At 43.4% G+C, this 12,701-nt stretch overlaps 2 protein-coding genes across 3 annotated transcripts in view; both read left to right on the forward strand.

The window, feature by feature from the left end:
- Window positions 1-210: 210 nt before the first annotated feature.
- MSL1 (male-specific lethal 1 homolog (Drosophila)) lies at window positions 211-11,057 on the forward strand. 2 transcript variants are annotated; one of them, XM_015570901.1, is made up of 9 exons: window positions 211-216; window positions 2,466-2,689; window positions 3,752-4,134; window positions 6,046-6,093; window positions 6,553-6,617; window positions 7,243-7,310; window positions 7,750-7,874; window positions 8,046-8,118; window positions 8,498-11,057. In XM_015570901.1, the coding sequence occupies exons 2-9, from the start codon at window positions 2,487-2,489 to the stop codon at window positions 8,586-8,588; spliced, it is 1,056 nt and encodes a 351-aa protein (XP_015426387.1). In that variant the 5' UTR covers window positions 211-216; window positions 2,466-2,486; the 3' UTR covers window positions 8,589-11,057. The 2 variants fall into 2 exon arrangements, with proteins under 2 accessions (XP_015426387.1, XP_015426386.1); XM_015570900.1 differs by lacking the exons at window positions 211-216; window positions 6,046-6,093.
- Window positions 11,058-12,479: 1,422 nt separating this feature from the next.
- The window catches only part of CASC3 (cancer susceptibility candidate 3), a 16,137-nt gene continuing 15,915 nt past the window's right edge, over window positions 12,480-12,701 (forward strand). Inside the window, 1 exon segment of the mRNA XM_006774434.2 lies at window positions 12,480-12,696. Within this exon segment, the coding sequence (XP_006774497.1) occupies window positions 12,582-12,696 (115 nt within the window). The 5' untranslated portion in view covers window positions 12,480-12,581.

Consider the following 12,701-nt stretch of genomic DNA (forward strand, 5'->3'; position numbering starts at 1 on the left):
GGAGCGGGGCGGGCAGGGAAGGTTGCAGGCGCCAAAGGGTTAATTTAAAATGACAGCGCCAGGCTGGTGGGGAAGATGTTTGGAGTGGGGAAGGAAGAGCTGGCTTGCGAGCGGTTGGAAATGCCGTGGTGGGGTGCACCCGTGGCGGCTTTGTGGCAGGGGTGGCAGGAAAGAGCCGCCGGGTCAGAAAGGCAGGTTCTGGAGGAGAGGGACGCGGCGGCTGTAGCATCTCGGGGCAGGAGAGCGGTCGGCCTGCTCGCCGGCAGAGGGGGTTCACCGTGGAGCCCTGTTTCAGTTTTCTTAAATGATAGGAAGAGAACGACTGCTTTCGAGTTCAGTTGTTTTTTTAAAAAATTGAAATCTGTTTTAAAACCTGACCCACTGAGCGGCTCCCTTGGATAAGAATGGTGTTTAGCCCTGGCTGGTGTGCCTCAGTGGGTGGAGCGTCGGCCTGCGGACTGAAGGGTCCCAAGTTCGGTTCTGGTCAAGGGCACATGCCCAGGTTGCCGGCTCCATCCCCAGTAGGGGAGGTGCGGGAGGCAGCCAGTCAATGATTCTCTCTCATCATTGATGTTTCTGTCACTCTCATCATTGATATTTCTACCTCTCTCTCCCTCTCCCTTCCTCTCTGAAATTAATAAAGATATATTAAAAAAAAGAAAAGAATGGTGCTTAGAGGCTGGAAGGTGTTAAGGCATCAGGGGAAAGTGAGCTTATTAAATGTGTTACATAGACCCCTCCACCCCCCAAAATCTCTATATTTTAGAATCTTAAGGTAGCAGGGAAGTCATTTATTATTTATTTGTACTTCGGAGCTGCCTTAAGGGCACCTTATATGCTGAAACATATTCCTTCAGATATCAGGAAAGCTGTGGTGATGGGGTATTACTGTGCTAGCATACCTTGCAGCTGCCTAAAAATAAACATGGTTTCTACAGTTGTGTTAAGGTTGCAGCAGTCCCTGTTCTCTCTCTCTCTCTCTCTCTCTCTCTCTCTCTCTCTGCCAAGGGCTGAGCACGGGAGCAGAGGGCTATTCATTGTGTTTGCTTTCCAAATGAATTGCATTAGGCAGCGGCTGTTGTATTGAAGGATGCATTCTGCAAGGTGGAATGGGAGCTGGGGTAGATTTCATGAAAATACCTCATGGTGTTGATTTGTGGAAGTTACTCAACATGGAGGTGGCACTGCTCGGCAACTGTACTGCAGTCCAGGGGTGTGATGGCACCGTAATTACAACACACCGTATCCTTACATTGGAGGGGGAGCAGGAGAAGAAATCAAGGAAATGTCACCCACAAACCATGGTTAAGTAATGTTCAGGCTGCGAGTCAAAACAGAAGGGCATGAAATGCACTCTGGTGCCGGGGGCTCTGCTGGCTGTGGAGGTTTCTCTCGGTTCCTGAGGTAATGGCCTCTTTGCAGATGTTCCTAGGCAGGAAAAGTGAGGTGAGTCAAGGATAGAGTGTCAGTCTGAACTTGGCATTTGCTGCTTCCGTTGTGTATTGCAGTCTTAGTGTTGTTTAAGCTTGTTTCTCTTTTTCCAGTTGTTGTTTGGCCTCTACTGAAATCTATGTACAGCTAAGTAGATGTTACGGAGGCAACATCAATATCACTGTCTAACCCAAATAAAATTCTTATTTATAGGGTATAAGTGGCACAGTTGGCACCTTTTCTCAGAACATTTTAATGGGATGTTTTCAGTGATAATAGACTTCCATTTTCTATTTGACTCTGTAGTTCTCCCTTTAGAGTTAAAAGACTACTTTTAGTCAATATTCAGATAAATAGGTATCATTTTCTTCTGTTGTCAAGTGCAAACCAGCAAAGCAGTATGCATATTTCATCATTGATAGGATTTATGGGTAATACTTTCTATTCCAATTCTTCCAAATGTTTGCTCATTGTTTAGATGACACCCATCCACCCAACCAGACCCCTTCAAATAGCACTGCAATCCCTAATGGCATTGTGACTGTGTGAGCTTTTAATCCCTTCTCAATGCACTCTTTGGACTTTGCCCTCGAATATAGCGTCTTGGAGTGGAAGTAGAGAGGATAGATAGGATTTGGAGAACCCTAGGGCCTCCTAAAAGAACCTAAGGTTAATTCTGGAAACTACCAAGCTGACTTGGAGCCACATGGTTAGCCGTCGCAGGGACCATGCCATTTAAAAGGCATGTTGTGGCCCCTCCCAGTGAGGAGGATCTTCTTTCAGAAGAATGAACTACAAATTCCCCCACGTCCCTACCCAGCTAGGTTAGCCCCTAAGATTAAGCAATGTAATGTTCCTTGTCTTCTCTCTTGTGTTTAAGGAAAACTATTTAGGTTAATGTCTGCCTATTAAAAATAAGTTGGATTGCTGTGGTCCATGGAAAGAGGTAGAAGACCAGATGGATTCCTACGTGGCCTAAGTACCTGCATTTAATTTTTTGTGTATTAAGTCTGCATTTTGCCGCTCTCTTTTAGCTCCTTGCTCGGATTGAACGTATGGAAAGGCGGATGCAGCTGGTAAAGAAGGATAACGAGAAAGAAAGGCATAAGCTGCTTCAGGGCTATGAAACTGAAGAGAGAGAGGAAGCGGAGCTCTCTGAGAACATTAAACTGGAGTGCCAGCCAGAGCTGTCTGAGACGCCCCAGACTCTGCCTGCCAAGCCTTTCTCGTGTGGGCGGAGTGGAAAGGGACACAAAAGGTGTGCTTAACTTTGTGATGCTGTCTGGACATGAGGAGGACACTTATTTCCAGTGACTGGCAGGAGGGGATTGGGACTTAGAAATTAGCTTTACTACAACCACATTCTGAATTATGAGGTCTTCTGTGTTGAGAAAGTATCTTGAGACATTTTTGTGCAGGCTATAAAAGTCTGTTAGGAACAGTTTGGTCACAGTAGTAATTACAGAATGCAGAGTACATCATAAAGAGAATGGACAACAAATGTGACAGCTGAGGTTCTTAAAGAAAACTATAGCAGTTCACCTCAAGTCAGGAAGTGTTAAACTCCTTCATTGTGCTAGGTATTGGTGGATATAAAAAAGTAAGATCCCCAAAAAAGTAAGATCTAACTGTCCTTAGACTCAAAGAGATTAGCTGAAAGGATGGCATAAATTTTAAAAACTAACAATTCGACTGCAATAAAATATGCAGATAGACAACAGTAAGATGAACTAAGTTTTCTAAGATTCAGGGATAGTAAAGATTATTTTGAGTTAAGTAGGAGATGGATCTTGAAAAAGAAGTATAGACTTTAGGTTGCTAAAAAGAAAAGGAGATGGCATTCTAGGAATGTGGGGTAGTGGTGGTGGGGGGGGGTGGGGAGGATATTGGTAGGAGAAAGAGAGCCAGCAGATAGCAAGAAAAAAGAAATAGAGATTGTAACTATCGTAGTATAGGATGGGTGGGGTGGGAGGAGAAAGAAGAGCTTGGTCTTTGGTTGACAGTAATGAAATAAGCCACAGGGTAGTGGCACCTAATATTAGCTGAAGTGTCTTGAATAAAATAGGGACCTTTTTAGTTTTAGTAGGCAATAGAATGCTATATAAGTTTTTAAGCATGCAAACTCGTTCAGTAAACATTTACTAAGGGTCTATTATATATACACTGTTAAGCATGAGTCTATTCCTGCTTATGGCTGTCAAATGAACCTAGATATTTGGATACCTGAATACAAGCTAGTTCTCTTACCCCAAAATGAAATCAAATCAGATTTTATCCAAGAGTCAATGAATTGTATTATGTTTTCTCCCCTATCTAATAGGAAATCCCCATTTGGAAGTACAGAAAGAAAGATTCCTGTTAAAAAGCTGGCTCCTGAATTTTCAAAAGTCAAAACAAAAACTCCTAAGCACTCTCCCATTAAAGAGGAACCCTGTGGTTCCTTATCTGAAACTGTTTGTAAGCGTGAATTGAGGAGCCAAGAAACTCCAGAAAAGACCCGGTCTGCAGTGGACACCCCGCCAAGACTCTCCACTCCCCAGAAGGGACCCAGCGCCCACCCCAAGGAGAAAGCCTTCTCAAGTGAGATAGAAGATTTGCCGTACCTTTCCACCACAGAAATGTATTTGTGTCGTTGGCACCAGCCTCCCCCATCACCGTTACCATTACGGGAATCCTCTCCAAAGAAGGAGGAGACTGTAGCAAGTAAGGCATAGAGAACACTTGCTCTTATACCCTAGTGGTGGCGGTCAAGCTAACAAGTGTGAAAATGCCCTTGGCATTTTTTAAAAAGTGCAATCAATAAAGCAGAGTTCTGTCAAGAATGAGTAAGTTAACAGCCAGAGACAGACACTGTGCAGGCATTGCAAATAGATGGAATTACAGCAAAATGTGCTCAATGTATTTGCCTGCGTACAACACTGGGAGATGTGTTTGCCAGTAAGTTGCTCATCACAAGAGCACCAGACTTGGGGGTGTAATCTCCGGCAACTTGCATGCCCTCTGAAAGAAGGGTTTTCTGTGCTGTGAAATGCATAGAACTTATACTTTGCTATGCACGACTGTTCCTGCAATTGATATTGTGTGAAACCTGGGAGGGTGGTCTTTGGGTGTTCTCAGGGGCCAATGGTAATTTTTGGGTTGGGGAGCCAGCTTGGGGTGGGGAATTTCACCTGGGCCTCCGCTCTTTAACTATATAAACATTTATCTGTATCTCTATGTCCCGGTCTGGGGGGCAGGAGGAATCTATGAAAGACCAACAGTCTTACTTTATCTTACTATACTTCACAAAGGTTCTAAATGTGAAGAGTTTACTTGGATTGCAGTAGCCCATTGGTTGTTCATATATTTAAATAAAATGGTCTACAAACTATTTTTCAAACAATAAGGACTATCTTGGGGTATCTGAGCTGCTTGGGGAGGGTGTGGGGTGTGGGACCTTGGTCTTCATTCCCTTTTTTCTTTGGGCTTCCACACAGAGATACTCCCCTATCTCCTACATCCATCAGTAACTGCAATGTGCCTTCAATTGTGTAATGTTAGTCTGTGATAGTCACTGTGGGTGCTCCGGGTGATGGTCGGGGAAGCCTTCTTGAATAGAACTGCAGCCCCGAGTTTCTACTACTGTGTCTTGCCCCAGCAGGGATGGGGATGGGAATCCATTCCAATAAGATAAGAGCATTCTCCAGGCTTTGTCAGGCTGTTCTGGTTACAAAATTAAGTGGGGAAGATAGATTACTCTTCTTAATTATCTAAAATTCATTAGGCCTCACATTTGAGTACATGAAATAGACCAGGATCCTGACCTAGGTTTAGGTTTTTTGTTGGTTCAGTCAGTTGAACAGGTTCATCCTTAAGTTAACCTTCTTGCTGTCATGGCAATACTGTGTAACAAGAGAAACGGTGAAGCAACTTCCCATCCGGGATTGGGAAATAGCTTGGTCCAGAGCTGTTCTATGTGACTGGCTGTTTTTGAAAACCGTATCTGCCCTAGTACAGAACATTTGAAGCACCTCTGAGATTGTGGGCATAGCAGGCAGTACAGAAGGAGTCTGATTGGGGAGGGTGGGGGGGATCCCAGTCCTTTGAGGAGCCTGAGTCGTGAATAACATGTGAATCCTTATTCTTGATGCCCTATCTCAAGAGGAAGTCTCAATGGCTTGTTCTAAGGAAGCCAAAGTCTTTGTGCATGTTGTTCAGGCTGGACCAGCAAGGTAGTTTGTGTGGAGGGAGGAGGGAGCTGTTTAAGAAGACTACATATGTAAGTTTTGAGAACACTGATCTTTTATTTGAAAAATAGGGTCAACTTTTACTCACCTGCCATGTTCTGAGTTTAAGGTTTGATATCCTTGGCCATCAACTGTTGCAGGGAAACCACCCTAAATAATGAAGAAAAGAAGTCGTCTCAGTGTAAAAAAAAAAGTGGTGGGCTTATTTTCTTTTCTTTTGTCTGTTGTTCCCTCTTCCCCTCCCCCAGAGAGAAATTCTCAAAAGAACAACTCAAAAAAACCACATGGCTTCCTAGTGAGAACGTCAGTGATGCTCCTTTCCTCCATTTTGGGTATGGGCTTTTTTTCTTTTTACACTGAGATGATTTTTCTTTCCTGCATTATTTAGGGTGTCTGATGCCATCAAGTGTTGCAGGAGAAACTTCAGTCTTGGCTGGTGAGTAGAATAGGAATTGTGCCGGCTGGGCCTGGGGGGGCTGGGGGGCGGGATGGTGGATGGTTGGGAGCTGCGTTCCCCATCAGCTGGATGTGGGAGAGTGAGACTCCTCGGTGTATGATTACACTATAGACTTCAAAATGACTACAAATTTCAGTTGTTTTTCAGGAACTGCAATAGCATCCATTATATGAATTGTCAGGTATTGGCTTAGGGTTTTTTTGTGATCCTGTGTTTGGCAGACTGCAATGGCATTTTAGGTTTTTTTATACCATAGCGAGGACACTGAATATGGCTTCAGGTGAGGCCATAGAATGGATTCCTATCACTTGGTAACTTTGTCTAACTGGGGAGAGACCTCTTGTCCTAGTGAATAGGAGGAGGGTTGTGTGATCTTGGATTTAAGAGTGGTTCCACCCCTCCTCCCTTTCTTTTTCTTTTTCTCTTTTTTTTCTCTAGTTCCTTCTTGGAGGGACCACTCAGTAGAGCCTCTAAGGGACCCAAATCCTTCAGACCTTTTGGAGGTAGGTACCCAAGACCTGTCAGTGGAAGGTAGTGAGAGACAGAGTAGAAATAGGAGTGTAATGTGAATATGTCATAATAACTGTATGGATGGGCTAAATAAAGCTTTAAAGCCAGAAGGTTCCTTGAGAGATTATCCACTCCAACTCTTTGTTGTATAGATGAGAAAACTGAGGTCCAGGGTGGTTAAATCATTTAGCTAGGGAGTGTTCAAAGCTAGAGTTCATGTTAAGTAGAAAAGTTAGCATGAGCTACCACTCAGCAACAAAATTATATATTCCAAACTCATTTGATTCTTAAAAGTTTGATATTTATTTTAAACTCTGATTCTTATCAAGTATGGTGGGTTTATGACTGTCTCATGAGTTGTTTTAGTTTAATGTGACTTCCACTTTGGAAAGTTATGGAAATGACTTTGAAATTTAAAGATTCCACAAGGCTGGGGATAGGGGAAGGAGAATGTTTTATTGATTCTGTTACCAGGAGGTTCCCATAATATCCATAGAACTCACAGACTCAAGTGGGACCTGAAGGTGAAAGATTTTACCTTCCTGGAAGCTGGAAGTGAATTAGTATATGTGCGTCACATGGTGATAAAAAGCTTATCAAATTCTGTTCTTTACACAGAACCTAGATGACAGTGTGTTTTCAAAGCGGCATGCAAAACTGGAGCTGGATGAAAAGAGAAGGAAAAGGTGAGGCTAGCGATATGTTCATCCTGGGATCAGTTGAGCCCTGGGACCCTGACACCTCTCTCGTCCATGCTGTGGAGAGTCCTGGGTCTCTTAAGACTTTTAAGTTACTGGCTTCCCAGTTGGTTGAGTATTTTTGTTTGAAGTGGTAGTTGTAGGTAAAATGTTTGGCTTCTTTTTCTTCGAGTGTGCTCTTTCTCAGTTCCACTCTCTGTTGAACATCAGCACATGATTTGAACTGCTAGAGCTAAACAGTGTTCTGTAACCAGGCAGGCAGTTCTCTGGAAAAAAAATACAATCCTCCACCCCATCCCGCTACCCCCAATCAAGAAGAGTCAGCAAAGATCTTCCTAGCATCTGGATTGTGTGAGTTGCTTTTATAGAGAAGGTTTTCAGTAATGTTGGGTTTGTTTATTTTGTTTGTCTGGTTTGTTTTTCCCAGATGGGATATTCAGAGGATCAGGGAACAAAGAATTTTACAGCGACTACAGCTCAGAATGTATAAAAAGAAAGGAATTCAGGAATCTGAGCCTGAGGTTACCTCATTTTTCCCTGAGCCAGATGATGGTAAGTTTTGTCTATCTAAAAGAGTAAATGTTTTTTTAAAGAAGAAAAAGGGCACAAGGCTCCAGGTTACAACTTGTTCTGAATGAATGAACAGTACGTTGGAGCAGGTATAGTTGACAGACCTTTCTCATCTACGTCACTAACAAGGTTGCATTTGGCTTTCTTCCATAGTTGAAAGTTTGATGATTACTCCCTTCTTGCCTGTTGTAGCATTTGGACGACCATTACCAAAATTAACTCCACAGTAAGTATAAAGGGTTCTTTTTCCCTCCCCTCTCAGGTAGCTGGTACTTCATCTCCCTTTAGACTGTATGAAAACCTGGATATAAGTGAAACGGGTAGCTTAGGGGTTAGCCATGGTTCTTTGACAGAAGTGAGACTACCTGGGCAACTAGCTTTTGCAGTGATAAGATTCCCAAGCCCAGAAATAGGAGGATTTGCTTTTTAAGTTGGAAATAGATTATTCAATCACTTTGAGGCAGGAAAGACATTCTAAAGTTGGGACTTTGGAGTCAGGGCTAGGAGTGGTGAGGGACATTGTGTGTGTTTTTTTCAGAGTTATTCTCATGTCCACACTGACTCCCTCTAGTCTTAGACGTTGATTTCCTTATCCTCTTTGCCAGGAATTTTGAGCTGCCCTGGTTGGATGAGCGTAGCCGATGCAGGTTGGAGATCCAGAAGAAGCAAACACCTCACCGGACGTGTAGGAAATAACTGTGCTGGCAAGAACCTTCTGTCTTCAGATAGTTGTAGCGTGCCATTCCCAGAGAGTGGCAGAGACCTGTATATGTGACCTGTGTCCTCATGTATGTTATTCACTGATAATGCCCTTCCATACTCCCTTGATCTTGGTTTTGTTTTCATCATTCTGATTTCACAAAAACTGTTTCATTGGGCTGTGAGTTATAGAAGGTGATTGGGATATCTTTTCCTCTTTTGGGGAAATGAGCTCTCAATCTAAATCTCTAGGGTGGCAGATTTGGAAGCTTGCAGGGTCTGCTTCTATACATTTGCCTATGTTAATGGGGTAAAAGGGCTCTTTCATTACACTTGTGGAAATAAAGCATCCCCTGCCGTTAGACCTGTGCTGCATGGCACTCTTCTTGCCCTAGTATACCCTTCCATGTAGTTTGAGTATAGTGGTTTTTACCCTAAAACAAAACAAACAAAAAAAACCCAACACCATGAGCTTAAGGACCAGATGAGGAATTATTGAAGTGATGAAGCAAGTCATCTTCACAGGGTAGAAGTGTTTGGAGAGTTTGTAGATAAATATCTGAAAAGACAGTTCTCTTAAAACTACTCTGTGATATAGCCATGTGGGAAAGGCTGTGATTTTTTTTTTTTTTTTTGAGTTAATGGGTAACTGAATTTTTTCCCCTACCCCTCAAAAAATAAAATCTTTGGAAAACAGAATGGGGATGGTTACTTTTGGACAAGTTATGGCTCTAAACAAAAGCAGTTGACATTTGGGGATGGCATGCCAGAACCTGTATAGACGTCCTTGTGTCACATCACTTCTCAAGTATTCCTTTGTTGAGCTTTATCCTTTTAGCTGAGCTCTTGGTGGTGGGATAGAAATTTAGGGAGGGTGGGGGGTGTATGTGGAAATATGTGCTTCCTTTGGCTCGAAAATGTCTACATCTTTAAACAAACAGGTGTACCTAATGAGCTTCTCTATTCACTTTGTAAAAACTGATTTGTATGTGTACCATCTTGGTCCACCACCACCACCACCACACCCCTTTTGTTAAAAACGTCAGCCCAGCACTCCAGGCCACTTTAGTCTCAGTGTAAGATCCCTGTAACTATCTGGAAGGAAAATAGAGCCAAGACCTCTGGTCTTCAATATATAGGAATTGCCTTTCTTTAGCCTTCAGGACTACCGTGTGAAAACAAGTAGGGGCCTAATCTCCTAGAAGATAGGGACTTTCATCCTTGAAGAGAGTAAGTCCCCAGATTATTAGCACTTTTAGAGGAGAAGCCAAGGTATGTAGGGTGTGTGGCCGGCCCATCAGTGGAGCATGAGAGAATGGGATACCATTGTGGGAAGAAAAGTTAAGTTCCTCAGGGGCCTCCCACTGCTAGAGCTTTTTGTGAGATGTTGATCTGTGCTCCCTGGGTTTTAAAAATAATTATTCCGGCAGCACATGTAGTATTCTTGGATGATCTTGCTGCTCTTATTTCTCGTGTGTGTGTGTGTGTGTGTGTGTGTGTGTGTGTGTGTGTGTGTGTGTGTCTGGCTGTGGCTTTGGGTTTTCATTTGTAACTCCCATCTGCTTAGGAGAGTGGGCTCTCCACAAGGGAACCTGCTATGAACTTCATTGCAAGAGTGTAGAGAGAAATAGGACTTATTCCACTAGGGGCTCTCGTCTCACACCTTGAGAAGAGGAAGGGGATTTCCAGAGAAACGGCCAGATTTTCTTTGTTCTCCATCATTTTAACATGGCAAGTTGTTCGGTTTTCCTACTCTGCTATGTTTCTTTATAATGTGCCCAAGAAGAAAAAAGACCATTTAGTGTCTTTACTTTGTTCCTCGATTCCTCACAGTTTCTTCTTGATTTTCAGCATTTTTATTGGATTCCTAATTTGGGTATGAGTTAGCAAATTAATCTTTTGTTTGTGCCCTACCCAGAGGACTCCCCAGATTCTGAACTTGAGCTAGACGAAGAGGAATCCATGAGGTGCTATCTGGCCAGACTTAAGTGGATTCTATTTCCTTGGTTCTCCCTCTACCTAGAACCTCTTATTTTATTGTCCCCTCTTTTAGATCAATTCTCCTTTGATTTGGATATATTGAGGTTTATTGAGAAAGATTTTGGAGAGTAGATTAGCAAAGTTCCAAGAGTGAAATTACAGTGTGTTAAGAATGTGGGGGGAAAATTCATCTTATTTTTCCCCTACATGGAGTACAACACTGTGAAATTCAGTCTTCAATTGAAGGCCCTGCAGTTCTCCTAAAACATAGATCTTTGTTTCTTTCTTTAACAAAGTTTAAGCTAGTGTTAATAAATTAAAAAGAAATTGCTTGTCTGTCCACTTCAGCTTTGTTTTAAGCTCATTTCATATTGTTGTCTGTGTTGTAATTCATACTTTTGATACCATTTCTGATGTGTAAAATTGGTTGTCTTGTAAATATCTTATAAAAGAGTTCAATTGTAAATAAACTACTGTGGCTGTTAATTTTTGAACTTCTGCTTCAATTTATTTTATTGGGAAGCATTAAACAATTCGGTTTGTAGATTTTATTTATTTTAATATATTTTATTGATTTCAGAGAGAAAGAGAGAAACATCATTGATGAGACTCATTGATCAGCTGCCTCCTGCATGCCCCCCACTGGGTATCTATCGCACAACCTGGGCCTGTGCCATGACCGGGACGCAATCGAACCGTGACCTCCTGGTTCATAGGTTGATGCTCAATCACTGAGCCACGCTGGCCGGGCTTTCTTTTTTATTTTTTTTTAACATTAAATCATACATCCTCCATTTTGAACTAGGGCAGTTGGTTTTTGGAACTGGATTTACAAGTTGTCACACTTGGCAACTTGTTTAAACAGTTGAGATCTGTTTGGACCCTGGTTCTATCTCTGAAGGCACTGAGAATGCCTTCTAGTTTCATATTGCCTGTAACTCTGATAAGCATCAGGATCCTTAATCATACTTGTAAAGATATTACACATGACAGAATCCTGTGCCACAGTGACCTTTTCCCAATATATGTATATTATTAAGGTGTATTCTTGTAGATGCACTAATAGCTTAGCTCACATATCTTGTATGTCATTATGGTCCAAAGAAAATACAAGTGGGGGAAAGGGTTTACAGTTATTTTTATGGAATACAATAATTAGTACAAGAATAAACTTGTGCGTACACACAACTGCAAACCTACTTTTGCCCCACTTGGTAGCCTGATTTTTTTTCAGTCTGACAAACGCCTTGCCAAAACCAAAGTATTTCCCCATCTGGTTAACAAGGAAATCATGTCACTATATTGAACCAACGACGGTTCCCAATCGTCTTCTCTTTTTTAAATCAGTTCTAAAATCTTGGTAAGACTAGCATCATGCCAGCCTGCACTTTGGGAGAAGTGATGGCTGGGGTGGAGAGACATGAATGAAGAGGAAATGAGAACGCAGGGAAAGTGCAACAGGAAATCCCGGGCTTCGCTGCAGACAGTCATGGTTTTTCCTTCACCCTTTAGCCTAAAATGGGACGGTGTGGCAAACCTGATGATGCAGCACTGCTTTAGAAGTTTACCTTGATTCGTGATTTTACCACACAAATGCAGTAAAGTGATTTGCTTCAAACGTAGGCAGAAACAAGAAATTGAAAAAAAAAACCACCATGAACAGCTCCAATGCCGCAGTGAAGCTGTGACAGGTCGACGCCTTCCACTCGGAAAGCCCAAGATGGCCGGGCGAGCAGCCTCAGGAGGCTCCCCAAACGCAGACGCCCCTCGCCCTGAGCCTACCCAAAGGAAGTCGGGCGGCCCACCACGCCCCCTGACGTAACCCATTACGTAATCCGCTCGCCCGCAAACGTGCCGCAGCGCGCCGGGCCCGCCCCCAGCGCCCAGCTCCCGAAAAGCGGGCGGTCAGTACCTCACGCAAAGCATGCTGGGACTGGCTTTCTAGCCTCCCGGCGGCCCCTGCGACGGGCGTACGTAAGGAACTGGGTGGCGGCGGCCGTTCTCCGTAAGATGGCTGACCGGCGGCGGCAGCGCGCTTCGCAGGACACAGAGGACGAAGAGTCTGGTGCTTCCGGCTCCGACAGCGGCGGTTCCCCGGCTCGGGGCGGCGGGGGCTGCAGCGGCAGTACT

The sequence above is a fragment of the Myotis davidii genome, unplaced genomic scaffold (genome assembly GCF_000327345.1).
Source record: "Myotis davidii unplaced genomic scaffold, ASM32734v1 scaffold327, whole genome shotgun sequence".
NCBI lineage: Eukaryota > Metazoa > Chordata > Mammalia > Chiroptera > Vespertilionidae > Myotis > Myotis davidii.